The sequence below is a fragment of the Glycine max genome, chromosome 2, assembly GCF_000004515.6.
Source record: "Glycine max cultivar Williams 82 chromosome 2, Glycine_max_v4.0, whole genome shotgun sequence".
In the NCBI taxonomy this organism is placed as follows: Eukaryota; Viridiplantae; Streptophyta; class Magnoliopsida; order Fabales; family Fabaceae; genus Glycine; species Glycine max.
In genome coordinates, this window is record NC_016089.4 from 4978491 (window position 1) to 5006343 (window position 27853).

The 27853-nt window shown below is 30.0% G+C and overlaps 1 protein-coding gene and 2 long non-coding RNA genes across 7 annotated transcripts; 1 reads left to right on the top strand and 2 right to left on the bottom strand.

Annotated features, from left to right (window-relative positions):
* Positions 1-389: 389 nt before the first annotated feature.
* On the bottom strand, positions 390-6005 carry LOC100797572 (U-box domain-containing protein 5). Of its 3 annotated transcripts, XM_026124797.2 has the most exons (8): positions 5785-6005; positions 5360-5614; positions 5196-5289; positions 4510-4584; positions 3857-4033; positions 3415-3522; positions 1995-3169; positions 390-1596 (listed from the first exon to the last, which is right to left on the bottom strand). In XM_026124797.2, exons 4-8 carry the CDS (start codon positions 4564-4566, stop codon positions 831-833), a joined length of 2283 nt encoding a protein of 760 aa, XP_025980582.1. In that variant the 5' UTR covers positions 4567-4584; positions 5196-5289; positions 5360-5614; positions 5785-6005; the 3' UTR covers positions 390-830. The 3 variants fall into 3 exon arrangements, with proteins under 3 accessions (XP_025980582.1, XP_040866824.1, XP_040866827.1); XM_041010890.1 differs by having other exon boundaries at positions 5196-5614; positions 5785-6004; XM_041010893.1 differs by having other exon boundaries at positions 5196-6004.
* A 9488-nt stretch (positions 6006-15493) lies between these two features.
* On the bottom strand, positions 15494-22564 carry LOC121173837 (uncharacterized). 3 transcript variants are annotated; one of them, XR_005889347.1, is made up of 4 exons: positions 22350-22564; positions 20609-20674; positions 20312-20477; positions 15494-15844 (listed from the first exon to the last, which is right to left on the bottom strand). It is a non-coding gene; the product is annotated as an uncharacterized lncRNA (long non-coding RNA). The 3 variants fall into 3 exon arrangements; XR_005889349.1 differs by lacking the exon at positions 15494-15844 and adding an exon at positions 16419-16859; XR_005889351.1 differs by lacking the exon at positions 20609-20674.
* Positions 22565-24596: 2032 nt separating this feature from the next.
* On the top strand, positions 24597-27632 carry LOC100809113 (uncharacterized). The gene is made up of 2 exons (XR_413060.4): positions 24597-25578; positions 27448-27632. It is a non-coding gene; the product is annotated as an uncharacterized lncRNA (long non-coding RNA).
* Positions 27633-27853: the final 221 nt, after the last annotated feature.

Consider the following 27853-nt stretch of genomic DNA (forward strand, 5'->3'; position numbering starts at 1 on the left):
TATACTTTAAATAAGTGACACATTCATCTATAATTAACATATTCACATATGTAACTATTCAATGTCAGACTTCAGTATTTGCCAACCATAACAAGAGCAGTTCAATCTATCTTGGTTATCTGCCTAACTATATACAAAAAACTATACATTCTAAAGGGACAGACAACCTAGTTTGATATTAAAACACGCATTCACATTCACAGATAGATACTGCACTTAAATATGGGACTCGCATAGCACGTTAGTTATATTACTCGTACACATTAGAGAGATTAATCTTCTAACATGGTTGCTATTCTTTTCAAAGAAAAAGAAATAGTTGCGAATATTATGTGAATGCTTATTGTTTCTTTGAACATAAAATAAAATAATATAGACAGTGAGTGGTATGAGAACAATATAATTATAAACCATTCAAAATATCTCCCCTAAACTCTGTTCAGCATATACAATAACAAATAGAAAGGCAGCTCAATGCCTTACCAACTAAGGCTGTTCCTATAACTAGAATCCGAGACCACCAAGCCACAGGCATCAAACGTCCCGTTGACATCTTGAGAGGAAAAGAAAAAAAGGAGAACTTCTCTACCATCTTCATCCCCGGCTTGGCATGTCAAAATAATAACTATACACCATAAAGCAGAACTATACTTCATACAGTCAGCAGTTACTTTGCAAAATTATGTAGTAGACCATACCCACTACAAAGATTAAAAGACCCTATATAAAAATCCTATCTGTCATCCAGCAATCCAAAATGTCTCTTATCAAGCACATAAAAAGGTTCTGGAGGATATATACAAAAGGTCAAAATGCATGGGAATTCAGTTTCATCTCTTGGTTTTTGGTGCAACTGAAATGGATTTTGAGAAGAGTGACAGTTTCTTCAAAATTGACGGTTTCTTTGACGATTTCTTTTCTTGATAGTGATTGTTGTTAGGTTCTTGAGAGCCGTTGAGATTTGGCTCACAACAATCTTCATACTCAAACTCGCTATCACCCTTCAAAAGACGGAGTAGTTCTAATGCATAAGCCTTTGCCATATCACTTCCTTTGTTGGAGATGTTGACAAGAGAAGGAATAATCCCCTCATACATAACCAACTGACAGTATTCCACACGTTGAGAGCATAAGGAGAGAAGAATAACCAGCGCAGGTTCTTTTTCCTCATCACTGCCAGTCTCAAGTATTTCAACAACAGAAGATATGCATCCTTTTGTTTCAACAACAGTAACCCTACCCTCTTCAGTATCACAAAGGTTTTTCAAAATATGTATACTGTCTCTCAAAAGGGTTCTGTCTTCAAAAAATGGCAGTAATTTTGGGATGCACCCGAGAGACACCATGTAGGGACAAATTTGACCATTGGATGAAAAATTATTCATTATTTTAATAGCTTTTCGTCGGAACTCTTCATTACCTGAATCAAGGATCTTTGAAACAGAAGAGAGTACACTGGAAGCTGCAATGTTAGTTTTTTCATACCAATTCCCTGTCAGTTCTTCCATTATGGTGAGAGCTTCACCAATCACTTCTGTATCAAGAAGACTTTCCAACATAATGCACGTATCTTCACTTAAATTGGTCATACCATTTCTGCATGAAAACCACAAAGTCAATCCAATATATAAAAAACAGGAGCATAGATAAAGCACGGCAACATTTTTAGATCAGAAAAGAAACTCCCCTGCCCCCTGCTTTTAGGAAGCAAATCCATCAAATGTGTTCCAAGTATATAATTCAAAATTGGAAGAAACTATAATGTCAATGTATCTTCCTTGGAAAGAGTTTTAAAATTGAAGAAAAGCTTAACAAGCTTTCGTTGTTACTCTAAACCAAGTGAGTGAATCTTGCTTTTCAAAATTCAAAGGATAGTTGTTGTTGATCAATTCTGTAACGACTCACAGAAAGAATTCAAATCAAACAAATGTAAGCCATACTAAGTAACTAGCAATTGACCAAGAACCAAATTGCATGGGCAAAATAAATTATACCTGCAACACTTCATAAATTCCAATAGCAACTTAGTTCCTGCTCTCAGAGCTTTTACATCATGCCGCTCACACCCAGTGCTCAGAAATCTCGTGAGTGGGTCAATGAAATTCTCAGATGACACACAGCAAAAAGCTTGGCAATTGCATTTGAAATCCATTTTTATATTTTCAATGACTTGGCATTGAGATTCCCATTGACGCTCATGGAGTTTAGACAAATGCATCCAATCAGCATCATGTATCCGTGCACGAGATTGATGCCTGTGTGAATTGTCACTGCTCTTGTTCAACATCAAATTTAAGCTATGATTGGCCTTAGTGTGGGAGGAATCTGAATTATAATTGGTATCTAATGATCCAAGAGACATGTTACTAAAATCCGTTGGGAAGTTCAAATCATACAAAGAACTTCCAAAACTCCTAATGGAGTTGGAGGAAGCTTCCCATGAGTGACAATCTTGCACTAGCCTACTCGGGTCAGGAATGGAGACTCCATTAGTTTCACACCACTTTAATATTAAGTCCTTTAAGGCAATGTTTGGAGTCAATGCCATATGAACCAGTTTCTTTTTAGTTTTGGGGCATATAGTATTACCCTCATCAAACCACTTTTGTATCCACATCCTTTCATATGTTTTTCCTGAAGCAATGACAACAGGGTCATACATCAACCTTAAAGATATTGGACATGTATATTCCTTAGGAGGTGTAAGTCTGCTCAAATCACCGGCATGAGTTCTATACTGACCATGGCTCAAGTATGGGTCTGACTTGACATGAAGGTTTTCTTGAGACTCATGACCTGAGTTCTCAGTTGTAATTGGTACTTCAATTTGAGAATAGACCTCCATTTGTTCTCCTGTGATTGATTTCCGGTGCTTTATCAGGAGAAACAAAAGATTTTTCAAGACAATCTCTTTTGTCTGGTCATTTCGTTTGAGTTTTTCTAGCAACTTCTTAATAGATCGTTTCTCTATTAGGATGGCCGTTGGGGATGTAATACCAAGTCTTGCTGCTACAAACTGAAAATCTTTTATTTCAGATTCCTCCATTAAATCTTTATCTGACGTTGAAGGATCTTGCTGGAGCAATCGTTTCACAACCTTCCCAGCTGCTTCTTCAGCAGAGTCGAAGACAAATGTCACACACTCAAGATCACCAATTAGTCGAGAAATCTGCAAGAGACATTGCAATGCCAACAAAGGCATTAAATGAAGTTCCAAATAAATATATGATGCAACAAACAGAGACAATATAGTTTATTTTAAAGGTCAATGTTAGTTGTTAACTTTTCTCTCCCCTCCTTCTCTCTTAATCACCAAGCCAACCTTATAACTCCCAGAGCCAATATAGTGAATAAAATAACCTAAAGCGGTATACAAGACACATAAAAATGGATAGCGGTGTTAACTTGACTAACCTCTGCAGCCAACATAACTGGAACCATATTCAGAATCTGGACTAAGCTTTTGGCTAACGATTTTCTTGCCTTCTGGAATTTTGAGAGTATGGAATCCCCTGTTATTGCCTGAAAGTGATATTAGAACCAGCTGAATTAGCATGCAGCATGCTACAAATATAATCAATGATGATATTATTTTTATTTTTTTGATCATCAATGATGATATTATATGTAACGTCAGTTGCTCAATATTTTTTTACGCATCATAAACTTATTTCTCCAAAACTTTGCTTAAGTCTCTGATATGATAGTACAACATAAGATAATTTGTTTGAAAAATTTTGAACTTTCCCAAAGAAGAAATGGTGTCCCCATTCCTTAGTTGTTTAAGATATTATTTATGCAGATTATAAAACGCTATATAGCTTTATCTAGCTGAAATAATAAAAAAACTACACACCAGGTAAAGTTTACTAGTTTCGGAGCAGTATAGCAGCAGTTGTCTGGCTTTATCAATTGCCTTGTTCAGCAAACACAGAGCCTGCATTCCACAAGGGCGTGCTGCTTCTATCTGTGGAATAATCCGCAATATCCTATCAACTAATTTCCTGAGTTCTGTGCACATTGTACGATGTACCTTCAAACAAGAATTACCATCAATAAAATGCTTAGTTCCATCCAATATACAAAGTAGTTGTTAAAAAGGGTAATATTTTTTACACCCCAATAGTGCAAATACTCAATAATATCCCTCATTTCTTTCAGTTTTCTTCCTGTGGTATCATATCACCTATTACATTTATCATTTCTCTCTTTGCTATTTCTTTCTCTATCAGAGTATAGACTTTTATCAGGGTGTCCACGGAACATTTTCCGTTGAAAAAGCACCCACATATCCTAAACGTAAAAGCCAAGCTACAAGTCAGTTGCTTTTTTTTTCTAGGTCAAACAAATAAAAGGAGAAAAAAAAAAGAACAAAGGCAGTTAATTTGAAAAGAACAACTTAAAGATTGACCCAGTAAAAAAAGGCTTCTATTTTTTTCTCTCTCAAAATTACAATAGGAATTGAATGTAAAATGTCAAACAAATCCTCACTAAAACTATTTTCTGTACCTTAAAGGAGCGAGGATTTGGTAATGTCTCTATCTGTTCACCGCCATCAGTTCCCATTCAGGGGAGTATCCTTAGCTACAAATTATAAAGGGAAAGAGCATTAAGCAAGTTAATTCACTCCATGCGCAAATTCATGCATAGAACTTAAACAAAAACTCACTGCATGTGAAACATCTAACTTCTATTAATTCATGATTTTCAACACGTAGAGTAATAACTTTGGGCAGCAAAATTCAAAGCTATATGCCAAAAAAACAAAGAAGTTACCACAAAAAAAGTGTCCCGGGTAGTATTCATCTCAAAACACAGTAAAAAACACCAATATGAAAGTAAGCATAAGAAGGGAAACAGAAGGTTGATATACGTTGGCGTAGTAATTCCAGCCAATAAAGTGAACATCATTACCTAAACAATACTACTGCAAATCAATAAGTTTTCCAAATGGTACAAATGAACTTAAACATAAATCTTGATTTTCATATCTTTCAGTTAATTTACACTGAAACTAAACTTAAAAAAAAAAAAAGAAAATGAAGCCAATTTGCCACATGAAAAGGAGAGAAAACAGATGACAATTGAGAGTATAGTATACCGGAAACGATTTGAACCTAAAATAGAATTAGAGGGTGGTTAAAAGTAACAACTGGATAACACAATAGCAAACAAAAGGGAAGAGAGTTAATTACCTAGTTTAACGAAGACGATAAGAAGAAACCTTCCGACAGAACCAAGTTGATTAATTCCAAACCATCATCATGATCACACTCTCCAAATATGCCACTACCCACCATCAATAATTAAATAAAATCTTTGTAGCAGTAAATCCACGAGGCGTCAAATGAGCACTTACTGAAACAGTGAAATCACCACTTTCTACTAACTTGATCGTGTGAAGCTAAATTCAGAGGGTTCACAACGCTTTCGTGCAGCTCTACCAATGAGAAGCATGATGAACAAAAACAAAACCCCACGGTTCCTAAGAAACTTTATTAAAAGTAAAGTGTAGCAGCACGTGTCTGAGTTCATTATTATCATATTTTCTTATTATCTCCAAACCCCCAGTTGACGATGTCCTTCTTTCCTCATAAGTCATAAACGTTCCACCCTACAAAAAGTTCACAGGAAGAGAGAGAGAGAAAAAAAAGAAAATTTAAAAAAAAAAAAGGAAAAAGAAGAGAAGATAAATATAGGGCTAATAAAGCAGAATTGATTATGATAACGCGGAATTGATTGTGATTAATGAGAGAGAGAGAGCATTCAATCAGGATAACCCACCAAAGGAAAAAGAAAAAAGATTCTATCTTGGGTGAAAGCGAAGCATGGCACTGAAAATAGAATCAGCAACCACTGTATCAAATGAAGACTGAGAGGAGAGGGAAGACAAATTATTATGGAGAAAATTACTAGCGACGAAATGAAATGAAATGAAAATGGTAGTTTGTGGTGAGAATAGAGAAAGGAAAGGACTAAGTCGAGGAAAGGGTAGCGAAACAGCGTGGCAATCCCAGTGGCAGTTGCAGTTTGACCAGCTGATGAAGACACTATAGTGCCCTCAAAAAAGAGCAAAGAACAGTCATCGTTATTGGCTCACCTACCTGTGAGGGCTGTCATGGACACACATGTGGTGTCTGTGGGTCCCAGGGTGGTGGCTGTGACGTAGTAGGAACTAGGAACCTCTATTGTTCCCAAGTCGACACTGGGCAGTATTATTATCAAGTGGCCAAATATATGGAGTAATCATTGCAATTGCAATTGCCAAGAATACTCCTCCATTTTTTTCATAAGCAAAAACAACTCAATTTTTTTCATAATTATTAGTAAAATTTATTTTTTATTTTATTTTATTTAATGAGATTATTTTTAAATATCATTCATTTAATAAAAAAATTATGTTTAATATCAAATTTCAATAAATAATATTTTTTAAAAATAATTATTTTTTAATTGATAATGAAACAAATTAATTTTCTTAAGAAATGTAAAATAAGTTTTTTTTATTTATAAAAGAATAGAGGTGTTTACGATCATCCACGAATCCAAATTGATGGAAATCAATCAAAACAGTTTGGGTCGAATCATTTAAGTATTTGAATCAAAATCGAATTAAATCGGTCAAAATCAATTAAATTTTATAGAGTTGTTTGTTTTTGCTTTAAATATGATTGATATTGGAACTCTAAGTGTTAAAACTTCTTATTAACGTATTACTTTGAAGTACATTAGTATTTGTTTTACCTCATTTTCATATTTATTTTATCTTATTTTCATATTTATTTTTTCTACCATGTTTATAATATTAATGAATCATATTTTTTTCATTTGTTTCAACAAATATAATTGCAGCAAATAACAAATTTGATTGCAAAAGCTTATTGCAAGAAATTAGTTTCTAGGAAATAATTATGATTCTAACTATTATAGTAAATCTTGTTGAATAATATTTTATTTTAATTTGTATTAATTTATTTTAGAATATTATGTTAATTGTATTAAATGAATCAATTTTACTATTTTTAGACATTTAATAATAGTGCTAATTACATTAGATATTTATATGAATCATGATATAAAATGTAATTCTAAGTAAAAAAAAATCATACTTAAATGGGTAACTTATTAACCCAAATCGAATCAAACCTTTCATAGATGGGTTGAGTTGGGTTAAAAAAAATGTGAAAAACAAATCGAAACAAACCAATCAAATTTGATCTTGAATTTAACTAAAATCAATCCATGAATATTCCTATAAAAAAAACAGAAGAAATAGAGTAATAGTATCAGTCAAATAAATAAATAGGATAATTGCAAAGTCAAAAATAGAAAATTGCATGGTATAAAAAAAAAGCAAATTTTACTGAAAAATTTAATATGAAAAAATAATTATATATTGTCGGTTGATTAAAAATATATTAAATAAAATAATTATTATTGGAATTAATAACTCTTAATTATATAACAAATCATAATCATAATTAAAAGTGCAAAGAATCTTTAGTTTTTTTTTATGAATTTAACTTTTTTTCTGATTTCAAAGAATCTCTAGTCGAGTTGTTTACAATACACATATTTGTAATTAAATTTGAAGTTGAAAGCAGTCATTCTCGGACATGCACTGAGGCAAATAGATACGACAATAAAATCACTCGGCTATTTTGCGGATGTGTTTGAGAAAATCATAGTACAATTAATTACTGGCTATTGTGTTAAAGAACAAATAATATTTTCGTCATATACTTCTAATCGATGATACATACTTTGTAGAATTTCAACCTTTGCAAACCTACACGCTATTATTAACTCTCCAAGAAAACTCTCATCAATATATAAATATGTGTCACTTCAGAAGCATTAGTTCAACCTCTAATTATTGTTTAGAGGTTAATTTTTTCAAACATCAATTAGATCAATTAGATGGGAGGACTCACTTAAAAAATAAAAAATGAGAGTTCAGATACCCGATTAAAAAATAAAGTTTAGAAACTTAATTGAAAATTTGATAAAAGTATATGGGACATCCGAATCAATTTAACCTTAATTAAAAAAAGTTAGTTTCAATCTTATTTAATTTTTTTATAAAATTTAATATAAAAATAAAAAGAATCATTATAAAGAAAAATATTTTAAAAATAATTTTATTAATAAGATAAGATTATTTTAAATTAATTTATATTTTAAATCAACAGATTTTTATTTTTTTTACATATATACAAGAAGAGTTTAATGAGTGTTTGCATTACCTTTTGGGGCCGTTCACATCTTATAAGGAACAAATTTGAGCATGTTTAGGCCTAGCTAGCATTAGTGGATAGATATTATTCCACATTGTGCTGTTAAATCAACTAGATGAATTTTTTTACATATATACAAGAAGAGTTTAATGAGTGCTTGGCTAGCTAAGCCTAACTTATTTCCATCCTAATTTTCTTTCTTTTTTTTTTATCTTTCATCTCATCACATGCATCTATCAATTTTTCTGTTCATTTTTTTTTTCTTTTTCCTCCATTACTCTCCTCCTTTTACAGTAATGGAGGGAAAAAAAAGTGAAAAGAGAAATTGATAAATATATATGATGAGATAAAAGATAAAAAAAAATAGAAAAAAAATTAGGATGAAAAATAAGTTATAAGAAAATGAAATGTCCAAATATAAATCATTAATCTATTTAAATATTTCTTCATTCAATATGAATATCTTGCAACCATTTCAAAATTAGTACTTGCTGAGCAAGACGTCATTTTAATTTAACTTTTTTTGTTTTTTTCTCTCATGAGATCTTTGTTTTTTTATTTCAAATTATTTTACGATCAAAATATGGTTTTGATCTCTATAAAATATTTAAAGTATGCTTTTTATTCGTGTAAAAAAGGTTGGACTTGTTCAAGCCTTACTCCTAATAAAAAAATCACACATTATAAAATGATGAGGATTAAAAATATACAATTTTTTTTTTACATGAACGAAAAGCATACTTTAAATATTTTATCAAGATCAAAATCTTTAGCCTTGTTTTACTGAACACGACACAATCAGTGAACACTACTTGTTAACGTAGCATGCTAGAAGTTTGCGCGTTCCTTCTTTGTTTCTCCAAAGGTGGGGTATACGCCCGTAAGGGTAGAATGCTCTTTCAACTTAAAGTCTTCAATTGTGTTGAAACCAATGTATTGACAAAGATTCTGTTCACACAATATAAAGGAATTTGTTTGTATTTGTAATTTTCCTTTTTGTTAAGGTGACTCACTCAGGATTGTTGGTGCTGTTTCTGTTCCATATTAATGATCGTCGAAAGAGATTTTTTTCTTCAAAATAATTGTCATTTTTATTTTTTAATATAAGATTAATTATTTTTTTCACTTAAAGTCCTTATCATATTAATAATATGAGTTACAAAAATAAAAAATGAATTAATTATGAAAGAATAATTTTATAAAATTATTATTCTTTTTTATTTATTTATTATTTTTTTGTCTAGGATGAAAATTATAATGTGATAGAAGGAAATAATACTTCTCTTAACACTCTTTTTTTTAATCCGTTCTATTATTTATTAAAATTTATTAAAAATTAAATAAGAAGTAAGACCCGTTAAAATTTATTATAGGCTAATTAATTGCCTTTTAGGAACTCAAAGTAAACCAACTGAGAATTACTAAGAACACCCGAGTTTCTGTTAAAATTAAATAAATACCAGAAAAATTGCAAGTAAATATATAATTTTTCAATATCGTTAATTCAATTTACATTTTCTAAAGTAACTTAAGAAAATCGTTTCATATACTTTTAAAACATTGATGCAGAAATAAAAATTGACAAAAAAAATTCTATAACTATAATAAATATATTTTTATAATTGTTTATTACACTTAACTGTCAACGTACATGTAACATGTTGGATTTGATAATTTTTAACCATCCAGCGAGAATTTTTCAATTTTGTTTACATATTAATTTTAGTACGATTATTTCATCCTTAATTAAAATGTACATAAAAAATTAATGATTTACGTAATGAAAACGACGTTGGTTGCCGGATTTACGATGTGATAGAGATTGAGAAAATATCAAACTTTGCAATAACATGAAAAATCATGAAACCTTCATATATAGCCAGTAGTTTGACTGTTACTATCATATTGGACTTTGATAATTGATTGTTACTAATATGTATGAGCAAAAGACTTGGCCAAGGTAAAAGGACACATCAATTACTGCTTGAATTTTGCATGATCTTTGAATCCAAATGTCTAAGCATGCATTTCAAATGGGCAACGTAAGGTTGAAACTCGGGGCAGGGGAATATTAATTTTTAACCTGGCTGAGGGAATTTGAGAATTGCTGACCTTTTTAATTTTCCTGTGTTTGGTTTTAGGTGGTGCACTCAAACGTAAGGTTTGGAAGGGATGAATGTATTTCGACATGTTGTTTGATTTCTCGTTTGATCATGCTTTCACGGGTTTAAAGACTCAGAATTGAGTTTGGTGAAAGCTTCTTGAAGTTAGTTTATCTATTGAGCTGAGAAATGTAGGTATACTAATTTTCTCTTAAAATATCAGTTTATAAATACACTAAAATTTGAGTAAAAAGCATGTATATTATAAGATATTTTTATACCCTCATTGACAAATTATCATGTATTGATAAATTTATTAATTTTTATAATAATTATTAAAATTCTACAAACAAATAATCGGTGATTGAATAATAATATAAAATTATTTTACATTATTATTAAACTCTTAAATTTCAATATTTGTGATTTTGATCCTCTACTAACTTTTATAGCAAATTAATAACCCCTCAAAATTTTGAATTATTATATAATTAATTAGTCTCTCAGTTTAAAACTGCATTGAAATAAGGGTGTTTAAAATTTTCAATTATTTAGTAAGGGTGTTAATTTTTTTTTGGTATTATATGGGCTAGAAAGCCCAAAAGAATATTACAAATAAATAAATCCTGAGGGTGATGATCTCCATTATATTAGAATTTAACAAATGACCTACAAATGCTGGATGTTCAAAACTCATGAACTCCAACTCTATATCACAAATAAAATTAGCTAAGCATCAACACATCTATTGCCTTCTCTACTTAAGTATGAACAATTATAACATTACCTCGTTGCATTAAAGAATGAATTCCTCGAACCAATCTAAGACGAATAACACAACTGGCTCCAGAACCAGTGAGAGACTTCACAATAACTTATGAATCAGATTGAATAATTAATGGATATCATTCTTTCTCCTTGACCAACTTCATCCCCTCAAAGTTCTGAGAAGTTAACAACGTAGGTTAAAAGTGAAGAGAAGTTAACGTAGGTTAAAAGAAAAAATTAAAAATTTAAAAAATAATTTAAGGATAAAATTATACAATAAAATGTAAACATAAAATAAAAGTATTTCTTTTATTATTAGTATAGATATTATCTGGTCAGGTCAGCGTCATTTTTTTTTAGACATACTGATTTATTGTAAAGCCTGTAGTAATATCTCTTACAGCAAGTAGTAAATTTATAAATCTTCCAAGCATATCCAGTTTCAGTGGAACATTTACTTTAGCCAATCTTGTGCACAAAGATTCATCCCAAGGATCTTATGCTATGTTCTAGCGCCCGTGTGGACCAGGAGGCACGAAGCACCAATGAATTTTCTTGTCAATTTTTTTTCTTAATATTCTGTGTGTTTGGTGCTAAAAAGAGGAATAATTAAACGTTAATGACGCAAAAGATGAAAGTTTTTTTTACAGAGATCAAAAGAACCATAATCTTTCATAGATTGCCTATACAGGGAGTCAACGTGGATGTCCTTTCGTTCTTACGGAATTCGTGGAATATGAGCAACGATCGATCGTATCACTCCTTATTATGATAATAAAATAAGGAAAGCGTGTGCATGCATTCTACATTGTTTTATTGGGAGTGTGTGAAAAGCAAAGACACCATGACAATATTATTGGCATCAAAATGGACCACATGTTGGAAATTCTCCCCACGACCCTCTCGCCGAATCTTCCCTTTTCCATTTCATCACTTGTGAGTGGGAAACAATGATAATGAATAATCTCCATCACATAAAAAAAAGTGGTGGGATCTGCTTGATAACTAAGGGTGTGTAACTAAATGGGATATTAAGAATTTAAGATAGTGCCAAAGAACAATGTAGAATTGAGAGAGAGGTTTGGGCAAGATGAAAACAGAAGAAAAAGAGAAAAAAACATCTCTTAATAGTTTCTATTTTTTAGTTTTAGAAACAATTTTCAAAACTTAAAAATGAGAAAGTGATTGATGAGTTATGTGAAATTATTTTAAAAACCAACAAGTAAAAATATAATCAAATAGACCTTGAAGCATAAAAAAGAAGAGAACAATATTTTTTGGTTAAAAAAAAGAACAATATTTTGGGACAATTAGACTAATTGCATGTTTTATAAACTTATCAAAAAGATGATTTTGTTTTGCGGTCACGTGCATCCTCCGACCTAAAAAATAATGAAAAAGTTTATTTGAGAAAATTAGAATAAAAATAAAAAAGAAACTCGTAATTATTATTGAGTTTAATGCCTATGTACTAATAATATAAAATAGTTTTACACTTTCATTTAATATTACAAATTATGTTTGAATTACTTTAAAATGTATTTGGATAAGATAATTTAACTAGGTAATATATTTTTTATAAGGAATTAAATTCTTTTTTTATTAAAAATAAATGTTTGGATATTTTAGTAAAAGAAATTCAAAAATTTAGAATTTTAAAAGGGATTTTAGTTAGTTGAAAAAATAGAATTTTAAATTCTATCTTAAAGGGAGTAAATTTAAAAATTCCTCTCCCCGTCGCTGCCATGCCCCTCCTCTGCCACCTTTACCTCGGCGGCAACTTCTTCTTCGGCCAGATCCCTCTCGAGTACGGCACTTGGCAGCACATCCAGTACCTCGCCCTCTTCGGCAACGAGTTCGCCGGCAACGACCTCTCCTACAACATGCTCTCAGGCGAACGTTAACTCAGAGGATTGTTTAAGGGATTTTCTGCTCAAGAGGTCTTACTCATTTGGATTTGGACGGAGTCTGGCATCGAAGAGGTTGGTGATGGAATCGGCGACGGTATCGTCATGGCGATATCGGAGAGGGAGTAGTAATTTCTGGAGCAAATGGCCTTCGCCATTCGGATCATTGGGGAAGCTGAGGGTGTTTTCGTTTAGGTATTATAGAGGGATGAAGCCACTGTTCTTCCAGAGGAGGGTTTTTTTTCCGTTGTCAGAGTCGAGCGTGAGGTACGATAGGGGGGAGCTCGTTGCGGCGGAGCAAGTCGATAGCGAGTCCGATGTTTCTGCGGTCGTCAGGGGTGGCAGCCGCGGCGGCGTTCTCATGATTTGGTGGTAATTCTGTGATTGTTGAAGATAGAGGTTGTATCCAAATACAGAATTTTAAAAATAAAAGAATTTAAATTGAAGCATTTGAAATTATCATAATTTAAAATTTTTAAGAATTTTAAATTACCTCATCCAAACACACTCTTAAAGTAATTATTTTAAAAGTCAACAAACTTACAATAGATAGATTGTGTTTGGATGAGTGTGTATAACTTTTTACACTATTAGTGTTTAATCATTTTTCTCATTATTATTTGATTTAACAATATCTATAATGCATGATTATTTTACTTATTTTTAAATTTGTGAGTCTTATAATACTACATAAATTAAAAAAAACTTTATAAAAAATTCACTTTAATACAAAGAATAGATGCTTATATAAACATCGATCCAGGTAAGAAACGTTACGTCTAATATTTTAATGATAATTTTTGTTAAGCAATGAAGTAGATGATATAACGATAAAAAATTCTACGTCAATAAAGTAAATGCTTATTTTTAAGCAACTCGCATATGTAATTGCTTAATATCGCTCTAAAAAAAGTTCAAATAATTTTACTATGACTTTGTGGTACATTATTAAATATTTAATAAGGAAAAAATCCCCAAATAATTTTTCAAAGCATAGCAAAGACAAGGTTTTGAAACCTTTCAAATAAGAATAATATTCAATCGAAGATAGTTTAGGGGTTTCTACCCCTCTGCATGGTTATTTTGTAATCTTTTTTTGGGCCTTTGGTGCCGTTGAAGGAAAAAAAAAAGATTGGACACAAAAAAAAGAGTTGATGCTTTCAAAATATTAAAAATAAAAAATAAAAAATTCAACATCATTTTAATCCATATTAGCCACAACATATATCAAGGACTAGAACCATGATATTTGAAGTGAGAAACACACTCATTTATCACTATCTAAGTATTCATTTGAATATTTAATATAAAATATAATATTAATATAGGTTTGTGCGAAAATAATTCAAAATTTAAGTTTTATTATCTTTTAAAATACAATTATAAGATTAAATTCTATTTTCGCATTAGAATATGTATATTCATATAAGTTTTATTTTTATTTTATATTATATTTTTATAATCTTATGTATTTATTTTTTTATCACATTATTCAAAACTTATTTTATACAATAAAGATATAATATAATTTATCTTTAATGTATATTTTTTTATATAAATTATAATTTCATAAAATGATAGTATTTTATTATTTTTTAAAATATTTATATATATGATTTAATGATATTATTTTTTAAATTATATTAAGATATTTTTGTTATTTATTATAATAGTATTTTTATTTTTATTTAAATTTATTTAATGAGATATGTATGTGATTTTTTAAAGAATTAAATTATATAATAAAGATACATAATTAAATAAAATGATAGTATTTTTTATTTTTTAAAATATTTATGTATGTGATTTAGTGACATTATTTTTTTATCTATATTAAAAAAAATAACATGAATATATTAATATATATAAAAAATATTATTACTAAATCACAGATATTATTTTAAAATATAAATATAATATATGAAATAAAAATAAAACTTATATAAATATACATATTTTAATTTATGTAAAAATAGAATTCAATTTTATATATTATGTTTTAAAGGATAATATATGATATTATAAAAATATAATAAATTAAAAAAATAAAATTTAAATTTTAAATTATTTTCGCATTAAATCTTTATTAATACTAAATTTTGTATTAAACACGAGCACACATAAATATAATGATAAAGAGTATACTTCTCATTTCATGATTCTAATGCTTTCTCAAACTTAAAAGGAGCCTGAATTCCTTGTAACATGATCAGATCTCCAGTCAACAATATAAGAAAAAGACTCCTTTCTTTTTGGTAGTTAGAGTTTCTTACAACATTATAATAATAAATTGTGTAATGAGAGCATAGTCATTTAGACACCAAATGAGAGTCTAATCAATCATAAGCTCAAATAATTAACATCTATGAATATAATTTAAAATAACATTATATTTATTTTTATAATCAATATTATTTAATTATTAAATAATTCAAATTTTAAATTAAAAGCTAACAATTAGTCAATTACTCCATAACAAACATGCAATCAAGCGTCTCTTTCTCCATCAACCAGATTTGTTACTTGATCCAAAAGGACCAAACACAATATAAATTCCTAGGGACAGAACATTATTCCTTATGCAAAATAACGCAACCAAGTTGCATGAACCCAACTGCTTCTAGTATCTATCATCATAATATGGCCAACATCAACTTTGCTGTCCAATAATTAATTACTTTTTGAAGAAAAGTCAGATCATCTTTCGGTTAAAGAAGTATCTAGTGGAAGAATCAAAGCAAAATATGTAATGATATATACTCGTGTATCATCCAAGGAATATCCCCATACATATATGCCCCAATACGATAAATATATTAATGCCACGACCCTGCAATATTAAGGGTTGGTTCACTTCAGTGAAAAGAATAATGACTAAAAATGGTACATAATTACCATTAAATATGTTAATAAATAAATACCAACTCATCAAATTCATAGGATTGACACAATGGTGAGGTCTATTGTGTTCATGCTCAAATGAAGGAACAATCTATTTAACGAGAGAACTTATAATTTTATCCGTGTAAAAAAAATTTGAATTAGCGAGAATCATATCATGCGAATGAGATTAGTCTTTGATCCAGTGAATTAGGAAACACCCATGTGTTTCTAACCCATGAAAAAAATTACCCACTCATTGCTGCTTTCCATTTGAAATTGCCAATTTTTGTATGTTTGGAGGTTCAAATGGGATTTATTAAAATTGGCATTGTACAAGTTAAAAAAGAAAATGAATATAGGAGAATAATGACTAATCAGATTCAGATACATAGAAAAATTTGTGTACAACATGCTCTGTTTCATGTAGCAGATTTCTATTCCTTACACACAAATAAAGAGATTATTTGAAAAAGCTAGATTCCAAAATTAGACTAATTGTCAGAATGACATTAAAGAATGCATAGTGTGTAATCACAGTGTTTTTTATTCCTCAAACCAGACATCAATATACATGCTTTTAATTTGTATTGACCTCAAAGAATAATAGTCCTTATATGATATCATCCTTCTGCCAGAATCTTCAAAATGATTTAAGCCCTAAACTGATAAAACAGGCATAATAGATGAATGCAAACAAATACTTTTGAACTTCAGTGCAGATTAAAAGTATCTATAGCCATGCTGATCAAGTTTTCAAATGCTATCAAAAAATTTTCTAATATAGTTGTCATTCTTTTGGTTATTGCAGGAATCCTTATTTGATCTTTTTGATGAACTATAAAGAAAGATAAACTCCAGCTGGCCCATGTTGCAATTTATCTCTATCAAACAAGTGTCAATCCAAGAAAGGCAGATCAATCATGTATTCCCAAGATGCACTGTGAGAACTACATAGGATGGTTCTTCAACATGAAATACACAATATAAAGATTGAAAACGAAAGATGAGTTTCAAAAGGAAAAAATACTTGATACTTTTATCAATTCAAAATATTAAATACAGGGTATGCCATGAAAGAAGAGTTATGGTTCAGAATTAGTATACAATGAAATTCCATGCCAAACAATTAGTAAGTAGTCCCATCAATTGGAACTATTCTTCAGATCATCCAATAGGGCAATATACATTTTAGAAATAGGAACAACGAAATCCATAAAGAATTTCAATAGATAGGGTTTAGTGGCATGGATCATTGACACAATCAATCTCTCAACAATCAAAATATTTTCTTAGGTTTTGATCTATCTTTTAACCAGACTACCTTTCATTTGATTCACATTTCTTATTAGAATCTCCATCGACATTCTTGTAACATCACCATATGACCAAATCACTGCAGACAAATTTTTGTAATCCTCTCTTCATTAGTTGCTACTCAAATTTTCACCAAGATATATTCATTCCTACGATTATCCTTTCTTGTATGTCCATGCATCTAAATTAGCATTATTATCTTCTCTATCCCTATACTAATTTATTTGCTTTGCTTCTCTTGACACTTCTATTGAGTATTATTAATTGTCTTTGAAGTTGTTTGGTAGAATTTTCCTTCAGATTTGATAAGTACTTTCTGATCACAAATTATGCTAGAACAGTTTACTCAACTTCATCTACCTACTTGAATTCTATGTGTAATATTTGCATCAGCCTCTCCATCTCTTGCTAGATACCAAAACAATGCAACCTCTGAACCTCATTTTTCACCTAGAAAACAATGCCAAACCATTTTTCATGAAACTTGTACTCATACTCTGTTTTACTCTTAATTAAGAAAAAGCCTTCGATTCCAACACATCTATCCCAAAATGCAAGTTTTTAAAGGTTTATTTTTTCACCTTTTTATTCTTCAACTAGGAGCATGTCATTGACAACAAGCACGCATCAAGGTACTTAATCTTGGATGTTTTCAATAAATTATGTCCAAAACCAATACTAAGGAATAAGGATAAAATGGCATGAACTCAAAGTTGGACTTTGGTGCAAAACAGCTATTGTTCATGTGTTTTGCTATTCATGTATCATCACTTTTCCGCAGATGGTATAGTTTGGCATGTGTGCTGTCCACACTTTAGCATTTTAAAGATGAAATAAATCCATATATGAGCATTCATGTAATATCTCAAGACTTGAGGAGAGTTGGCTCCAAACATGCTTGATGCTTTACTGTCACTGTGAAATCCTTCAAAAGATCACCATTTCCACCAAAGAACTAGCCATAGAGCTGCAAGGCTTGCTATCTATTTTGTTAGTTGTTACTTTTAAATGAGACATAGACAACAGTATCCATAATTCCACTCTTAGAAAACAAAACATAACCGAATTAAAAGCATGTCTGGTAATTGCATGTTGAATTTTGACACTGTAAGCCACTGACTAGAATCAATAAAGAGAAGTCCAACTTGCCAATGAGAAAATAAAGGAGTATCTTTGGTTCAAAGAATAAGAGTAAAAGACATGTCCTTTGATCTTGATTTCCCTCTTCCACTTGTTGTCCACTATTCCGATTCATAAAGTGGTTCCAAGGGGACGCGGAACAAGTACTTTATCTCCGTCCTTTTGAAAAATATACTCATCCAACAGGCCTAATTGTAACGTCTCCAATACTTTTCCTCCCTACTTATCAGGGACTAGCTTGGTTATTGGTTTCCCATACCATAGCTTGACAGAAGCAATCAATTCTTCTCTCTTCTTTCCAGTTTGTGACACTCACTAAGCCACTTCCACACTTTTCTGAAGTCTTTATTCCACTCTCCTACTTAGCCTGTTAATAGTACCATTGCTTAAGACTCCTCTTAAGTTGAAACTTCACCTTCATACATTTCAAATGGCATCATCTTGGACCCCAAGGCAAAACAAACTGTTTGAAAGAGCCCTGGCTAAATATGATAGAGAAACCCCAGATAGGTGGCAGAATGTTGCCAACGAGGTGGGAAAATCGGTAGAGGAGGTTAAAAGGCACTATGAGATCCTCAAAGAAGATATCAGACGCATTGAGCGTGGTCAAGTGGCATTCCCCTACAGAACAAGCAATTCTAACAGTAATTAAGGCATCGTGTTGAACAGTTCCAATTCTTGATATCTGACTAAATAGTCTGCTTGCAGATATTCCAAAATCATTTTGGTTTCAACAGTTCATTTTTTGCTAAAAGCATATTCCATAATCCCCATTGTTCCGGTAGCCACATAATCTCACTTCACTTAGGAGTCGAGACCAATAATAGTTTATAAACATCTTCTTTCTCTCAACCTATCGAAGTGCTTTTTAGTAAGGACAAAAATATGACGGGCGATCATCATTAACCATTTTATAATCTACTCAGTCTGTATTCTATCTAACTGAAGCTTATTCAGTCCGTGCTTTCCTCATTATCCTTTTAGTAGTTGTTCACCTCATTATATTTTGGTCTAGACCATCTATTTTCTATTAAGCTGTCTTCAACACTCTTCCTCCATATTCTAATCAAATTCTTAACATTAAAACCTTTGTGAGATATATGCAACAACACAATTTCACTGACCTAATTTCCCTTTTTCTATCATTGGCAGGTCATTGATCCAGAATCCAACAAACTTGAATCCACAATAAATAATCAAAAGAAAGTACCATCAGAAGTGAACAGTAAAAAGTCTATATGTAAGCAACCATGTGATTGCTATAGTAAAAAAAAAAGTATTATGTAGATGTATTTACAAATTAACCTTGTTTATAAACCAGTACTAATTATTAATAAAGAACTAGTTATTTGTCTATCTGGTAATACAATCAAATACTCCTCTTGTTGCACGGCTACCAAAAGTCCAAAACAAAAGAAAACTAGTTTCAACTCCAGAGTGCGTTGAAGGTGTATTTGGATACAACGTTAGAGGAATTTTTTTAGAGCTTTTCGACAGGAAAATAAAACTTTATATTTCCAACAAGAAGCTTAACTTGTATCCAAATAGACCCTAATAAATCTAATGGATAATCGTTGTGCTTATGGTACGATTATCTATGCTTCTACGATAATTCTATTTATTTTAAATGGAAGTTATATATTAGTCCTTTTATTAACAACATAGGAGGTATTTTTGCTTAATTAAAACTAATAACAAATATACCTCACAGATAAAAAAAAAACTAATAACAAATAATTTTTTTATAGGTGTAAAACTTCAACTTTAGTTGTTATATTTTTGTGTCGGTCTTGTCTGGACACAGGATTCTCGTAATGACATCCATGCAAATTGCGAAACAGAACAAGAATTGATGCCAACAAATGAAGTGAAGATTACGTTGAATGCTAATCCTGGATTATCATAATTAATTTTCCTTAAAATAAATAAATAAAAATGGTGCGGGAATTGAGTGGTTTACCTGCATGATTCTGGATTCTGAGGAAGTGTAGGACAAAACTATATGATATTCGCTAAATCAAATGGTAATATTGTTTTGAGAGCGAAGGGAATTTGGAAGCGATGGCGGGGAAAAGTGGAGCACCGTGTCGAAGAAATGTGAGTCATGGCAACAGGTAAAGTTCGTCCTAGAGGGGAACAAATGGTGAAAAAGTTTAAAAAAGCAAAGAGTTGAAATTGAAATCGAAGATTTTCTAATTGATACACTTTGTATCAAGCATCTCTGCTATGCAAAGGTTTTAATAAAGGTGGCACGTACATGCTACGTAGGCGTAACTTTAGCAACAGAACAGTTGAATATTCCATTCAAGTATTCAACAAATTTCTGTATGAAACCAAGAAGAGTAAGGTGAAGCATATCATTTAGTCCGTGTACTATCGTCGTTAAATCTCAATTTGATTCTTATATGTAAAAATTTATTAAATTGATCTCATGCATAGAGAACAAGTTAAGAATACGTTAGAGAGTTAATGATGAATGCATGACAACATGGACTAAATCGATAACATTTGTATAGGGATTAAATTGAGAATTCACAACACATATAACAATTAAATCATATATTTAATCAAAGAAAAAATAATAACATACACACCTGTAGGCAGAGAGATTACAGTATTACACCCGTTTGATATTTCTTATTTTCTTTCAATTACAATTTTCTATATAAAGATTTGTACATATATTAAGTTTTTTAGTTTTATAATAATTAATAATTTCAAATTTTATATTAAAGATAATTTTTTATTAATTGAAAGTATAATTTTTTAAACATTAACCGCTCATAGAAAGTATGTATTAATTATGAACTATGAATAATTAATTATGTAAAAATTATACTCACAAGTTACTTATGTAAAAGTTTATCATAAATTTTGTTTAGTTTAGCCACTCACCTGCTAACGATGAATTCTACTGTTACTTATGTAGAAACTAGAAATAACTAGCATTGATTGTATCTGTTCCCTGCTTGGGTAGTATGGGAATGTTTAATTAGATTACTTTAGTTCTCTTGATTTGAAGTCAACTAAGCTTTATAAGGTTATGATTCTAACCTGTCCTTTAGTCTCTGACTTATTGCTTCAATTCTTAGAATTGTATTGGAAAGCCAGAAAGAATATTACTTAACTCCATTTGTGGTTCATGCATTCTGCTTATTTCTGTTTTTGTTTTCCCTTCCTTTTTCATTTGTTTTTAGAGTAGAATATCTTGATCCAACATTGAAGACCATATAATGAAGGTTTCTTCTGATTTTTCTGCTTCTTGGAGCTAATTCTCTGACTGGTGATATGCATGTAACTCTTGGAACTCTCTCTGATTTAGTGACATTAGACCTTTCATCTAACTTGTTAGAGGGATCAATAAAGGAATTAAATTTTATAAAACTTTTGAAATTGAAGGAACTGCGTTTGTCTTCAACAACCTTGTTCCTCAGTGTCAACTCTGGATGGGTTCCCCCTTTTCAGCTTGAATTTGATTTTGTGATGTTTTGAGTGAATTATGCCTTGTTTTTGATCAGTTTTCTCTAATGTTTTGGAGATACTACAAATTTAGGGATTTTTTTTGGATGAATTTAGAGGGAAAGTTGTATAACTAGTTACAGTTATAGTTATTTCTTTAAAATTAGTTTTCTTGAGCGTCCCCAATGAAGATAAGTCAAGCTCAATTTTAGCAAAAGCAATTTTTTTTTCTGTGATCAGATTGTGTGCAACATTTTCTTTTTTCTACAAATAAACTTGGTAATTTAAAAGATCAATTAAGTACATGTTTAGATTAAAATTTATAAACTAAAGTAATTTGTGTCAAACTTAAATTTACAAATCCAATTTGTAAAAACAATTCAACTCTTACTTTTACAAAATTGAGTTTTCAAACACAAAATTTTCATATACAAATATACTTTTAAGAGTAACTAAATATGTCACCAAAATAAGTTTGTTCTCCAAAGTTAATTTGAAACTCCAGAAAAAAAAAAACCAAACATAACCTAACTTCTTACTGAGGAGGTGAAAATGAGTTGGCAGCTATGCGAATGCATGAAAGAAGGCCCACTGAGATCACGAAAGGACAGGTCCCTGCAGTCAAGTTGCTGGGTAGGAGCTTTCTAGCGTCCGTCCTATCAACCAAATGAACCAAAATATCCTTTCAAAATCCAATTGCCATGTTCGTTCATAAAACAAAATCACTCTCTCGAATAATAGCTACGGATCCAATTGGGTATTATATTTCAATGATTTTGATTCGTCTTTCATTATTTTACTTCACACTTATTCATGGTGGACAGGGGAAGTTAGCCTTTTCGTTTTTACAAAGGGCCAACTAGTTTTTATCGGTATATTATTATTTTTAAATAAATTACATTAATTCTCCTTAAGATTTATTGAGATTGCACATTTTGTAAGGTTTATAAAATAATAACAACTCTCCTTATATATAGAGATACATGGTGTAATATTTCCAAACAATTAACAGTGACAACTAGTGTAATGTACAAGATGTGTTAGTCTAATATTTTACAAATAATTAAGAAATTAGTATAGAAGTAAAAAAAAAAATGAAAGGTGTCGAGTACAAATTGACGAAATTAGAAAAAAAAAGTGCAATTTACTATTGTTTTGTTTTATCAGTACAAGGGACCAAATGAAGCCATTTTTTAAGAGCAAAATGCAATAAAAATGTAAAAAGTTAGAAACTAAAGAAAAAAGTCATTAAACTATGAGTTTAATGTTTATGTAATGTGAAAAATAGTTTTACACTATCTTTCAATCATAAATAATCATTTGAATTACTTTAAAATAATTATTTTAAAAATTAATAAATTTATTATATATGATGAGTTGTGATTAAATGATTATATAAAATCTTTTATCTTGTAGGAGATATTTTTTTTATTCATATGCATTTTTTTATTCGGATTATAGGAGATACTCTAAGCAAAAGAGACATATTTGATAAAAATACGTAAACTTATCAAGAAAACTTATATGTAAGGTAATAAATATTTTTGTTATTTTCCTTTGGCAATAGCCAATGCTACTTCATCTATAAAAGGAGTTGCCCCTGATTGGCGGAAACAAACTATAAAAATAATCAGCTAAGTTTTAACCATCCATTAGATGCATGCATATTTATTTATCGCAGAATAAGAAAAATAAATATTTAATTAGTTGGAAAATATGATAGTTGAAGAATCAAAGGCGACGTATATACTATATACTCGTAAATAAGGTCCTTGAAAGTTAATTTATAAAAAGAACCAGAACACGACGAATTCAATTATTGGTCCCATAATCTTCAAAGATGTAAAGTGGCCCAATGATACACATCCACTCAAAGATGTATTTATTCGCTTCTAATTCTAGTTGAAGCAAAGAGTTTGAAATTGATTAGCATAGTTAGCATTAGTGCATAACCGAGCTCAGTCGTTTTACTTTTCAGTACACAAACACAAATGCAGTACAAACAATGCTTTGTAGTATTTTAATCGAAAAAGAGTAATAACTGGTCCACTGTGAGGCTTACTAAAGATAAAGTGTATTTATATTATTTTGAATTTTATTTATATGCATAATTAGTGCTAAACTTTTTTACACATGTTATGAGAAATTCCATATTCACTAGTGATATAATGAAGATAAAATATATAGGTAAAAATATATAATTAAGATAAAATATATAAATAAAAGTCAATTTTATAAGATTGAATTAATTTGATAGTATAGGATGTATTAAAATAAATTATAATATAGTAACTATTTATTTTATTATTTTTCTTTAAAAAATAAACTTAAACAAACCAAATCAATATTTCATTGGGGTTGCATACCGTTAGAAGTTTTTTTTTTAATTATGTAATTACGTGAACAAAAGCGTATTTTTTATGCAGCTGTCTCATATAAGAACTAAAGCTTAAAATTGAGATAATTATAGGAATAGGAAGAAAATGAATATATATATATATATATATATATATATATATATATATATATATATATATATATATATATCACCAAGAGGGCGAGCCCTGGTGCAGCAGTAAAGTTGTGCCTTGGTGACTTGTTGGTCATGAGTTCGAATCCGGAAACAGCCTCTTTGCATATGCAAGGGTAAGGCTGCCTACAACATCCCTCCCTCATACCTTCGCATAGCGTGCGAAGGGCCTCTGGGCAATGGGGTACGAAGTTATATATATATATATATATCACCAAACACAAGTAAATATCAGACTTTGAGGTTAAAACTTTGATACTAGAAGGAGAGTCTTAGTGACACATGAGGATTGATAGGTGCTCTTGTCTCTTAGCCTATATCCTTTGATAATTGTTTTGGGACACCAAAATATTTTCATATTACTTAAAAATCAAGATTAAGGCGGTTAATTAATAAATAGTCTCCGCCCTTAAGGATGTAGCAAATTTGAGGTTGTAAGATAGTAGAAGATACCATGGTTAATAAAGAAAATGAATTTATATGAGACCAATGCATACGACATATATCATGATATTTTTCAGGCGTTTGTACTTCCTGGTTTGATTGCGGCAGGGTAAATTAAATTCTTGGAAAGTAATTCACCAAGTGGTAAATCATAAATGGAAAGGAATTAAAACTCCACTTGCCAAAGATATGAACCAAATGGTAGTAAGAGGCATCTTTGGTTAAAACGTTGAAAAGCTAGCTAGCTTGTCTTTTAATCCTGATTCTCCTCCTCCACTTGTTTGTCCATTGTCCCTCTTCACTTGTGGCTCTTAAGGGGACGGGTCACGTTATCTTCAGTGTCCTCTTGGAAGATATATTCGTCCACCAGGTTCAAACCCCACACCACCACCTTTTTCTCCTACTTATAAGGAGCTACGTTGGTCACCTCTTTCCCATGCCTTCTCTTGACTTATAATATTCATTCTTATTGTTTCTTACTTACCCTTCTGCCATCCCTCACTATCCCATTTCTTAGTGACTTAGTACAGAAAACAAAAAAGAAGAAGAAATTATCAACAAATGGCATCATCTTGGACTCCACGGCAGAACAAATTGTTTGAACAAGCCCTGGCTTTATATGACAGGGAAACCCCTGACAGATGGCAGAATGTGGCCAATGTGGTGGGAAGATCAGTTGAGGATGTTAAAAGGCACTATGAGATCCTCAAAGAAGATGTCAAACGCATTGAACATGGCCAAGTTCCATTTCCTCGTTACAAAACCAACACCAGCAACAACTAACTAAGCCATTGGTAAGTAAAGAACAACTCTTGTAGTTTCTGGAATCATTTGTCTTAAAAAAATAAAATCTCTGAGCACCCTATACATAGTTTAGCTTTAACGTTGTATAGAAAGCTCTATAATATAACATTCTTTTAATAACATAATAACATGTCATGTGATGTGACCATCTATTCTCTGATTGAAGTTTATTATGATACAATCCAATTAGTATTTGCACTATATATGATTGTCGGGTGCTTGGTAGGCCCAAGTATCATAAGGGGGTGTATTTTTTTTTTAATTTATCATTTGGAGTAAATTTTAAATTAATATTCAATAGATAGATGTAAGTGGTAATGGATATTATGATTTTTGAATAAAAAATTGTAATACCGACTACTTTTTTTAATATTAAAATCATAAAATATTTTACGATTTCATTTTTTTAAATATGACTTTAAAATCGTAAGAGTTATTTTTTCGACTTTAATGTCTTAAAGTATAAATTTTTATTGAACTTGTAAATGAATTTATAATTTTAATTTATTTTAAATGTATTTTTTTAAAAAATTATAAATAATTTTTTAATTTAATTATTTAATAATTAAATGTGTATTTTATTTTTTAGTTTTATTTAATATTTTTTATATTTTTTTATATATTTTTTTACTAATGTTAAGGATTATTATTTTTATAAATTAAAAAAAGCTTAAATTTAAATAAAAATATTAAAATGTACTTTGTTTGATAAAAATATTAAAATACTTTATTATTAATACTAATTTATAATTTATCAAATAATATTAATTTTTAAATATAATATTTTGATATTTTTGTTAAATAAAATAAATTTTAATATTTTTATTTAAATTTAAGTCTATTATATTATTTTTTTTAATTTTATAAAAATAATCAACATTAGTAAAAAATATAAAAATATTAAATAAAACTAAAAAATAAAACATATATTTATTTATTAAATAATTAAATTAAAAAATTATTTACATTTTATAAAAATAATTGAATTCGTAAATTTATTTATGAATTCAATGATTATTTTTTTTAAAAAAAAAATATGTTTTATGACTTTAAAATCGTAAAAAAAAAAAATTTATAACTTTAAAGTCATATTTAAAAAAATCATAAAATATTTTACGATTTCAACGTAAAAAGTAAAATAAAAATCATAATAGTTTGATAATTTTATATTTAACATCTACTACAACTTATTCCCATAGGAATATTAATTTAAAATTTGCCCCAAAATACTAAATTAAAAAGAAAATTACACCTGATGATACTTTGGCCGTGCTACGTATTACTACATGCCGCGGGGTCCATTGAATAAGATGGGAATTTTTTAAATAGAAACCCTGAAAATGCTAGTTTTTATGTGGTCCATTTGTTTTCATCTACCATAATGGCCAAATTATCTTGTACACCCTCGAGTACTTTGTCTATACATTTAATAATGCCTTGTCTTTTGCACTTAATAATGAGAATTTGATTCTCTGAGCTCGTCGAAAGTTCTAATAATCCTATCCGGTCCATTGCTTGATAACTTATTAGTAATGGTCCTACGCTTGCTAGTTCAAACCACTGCCATGTGCTTTGAACCAAAGGGCAACAAAAAAAGACAAGCCATAATGAAGAACAACAAGAGCCATGTGATTTGACATAGAAAGTTCTGGTTTTCTGTCTGAGATCTCAAATGAGTATCTTGTGGCTTGTTCTATGTACCCAATTAATGCAGATAAAACTTTCTTCACTTTGTTTTTCAAGCTTAGACCTTTTGTTCTTCTACAATATTTGAAAATTTTGCCTCCATTTGAACATGTTGTTTGTATATATAACAATTTCTGTTGATTAATAATATTTCTCTTTTGCACACTTTGCAGGTTCTTGAAGATCCAGTGGCTACCAAGTACTGTATGAACATCCGTTAGCATTATCAACAATAAATAGCGAATAGTGTATTTCTAGCTGAAATCAGTAAAACAATCTAACTGCACCCCTACCATTATTGCAGCAGTCTTCTACCCTGTTTTCCTCCTTTATTTTTATACTAAGTTTTGTTTATCCATGATGTTGTCAAATTAATATTGTACTTAAAGCAAGTTAATCATTGTCAAGTAATGAAGAATTACTTATAATTAGTCTAATTTTTTATATATTAATAAGTAATTATAACAACTTTATATAAATGCCAACATGAGTTAGTACGAGTGAAAGGGGTCATGAAAAAAAAAAAAATACTATCTCCAGTAATTTATATAAAAAAATATACGGGAGTATTTTTTTTCT

Bases quoted from the DNA above. Each gene is read 5' to 3' on its own strand.
- LOC100797572 (XM_026124797.2), bottom strand. From the start codon at position 4,566: ATGGGAACTGATGGCGGTGAACAGATAGAGACATTACCAAATCCTCGC. The intron at 4,034-4,509 runs GTACAGAAAATA...TCTTGTTTGAAG, and splicing joins CAAATCCTCGCTCCTTTAAG to GTACATCGTACAATGTGCAC. The intron at 1,597-1,994 runs GTATAATTTATT...GTTTTCATGCAG, and splicing joins GAATTTATGAAGTGTTGCAG to AAATGGTATGACCAATTTAA.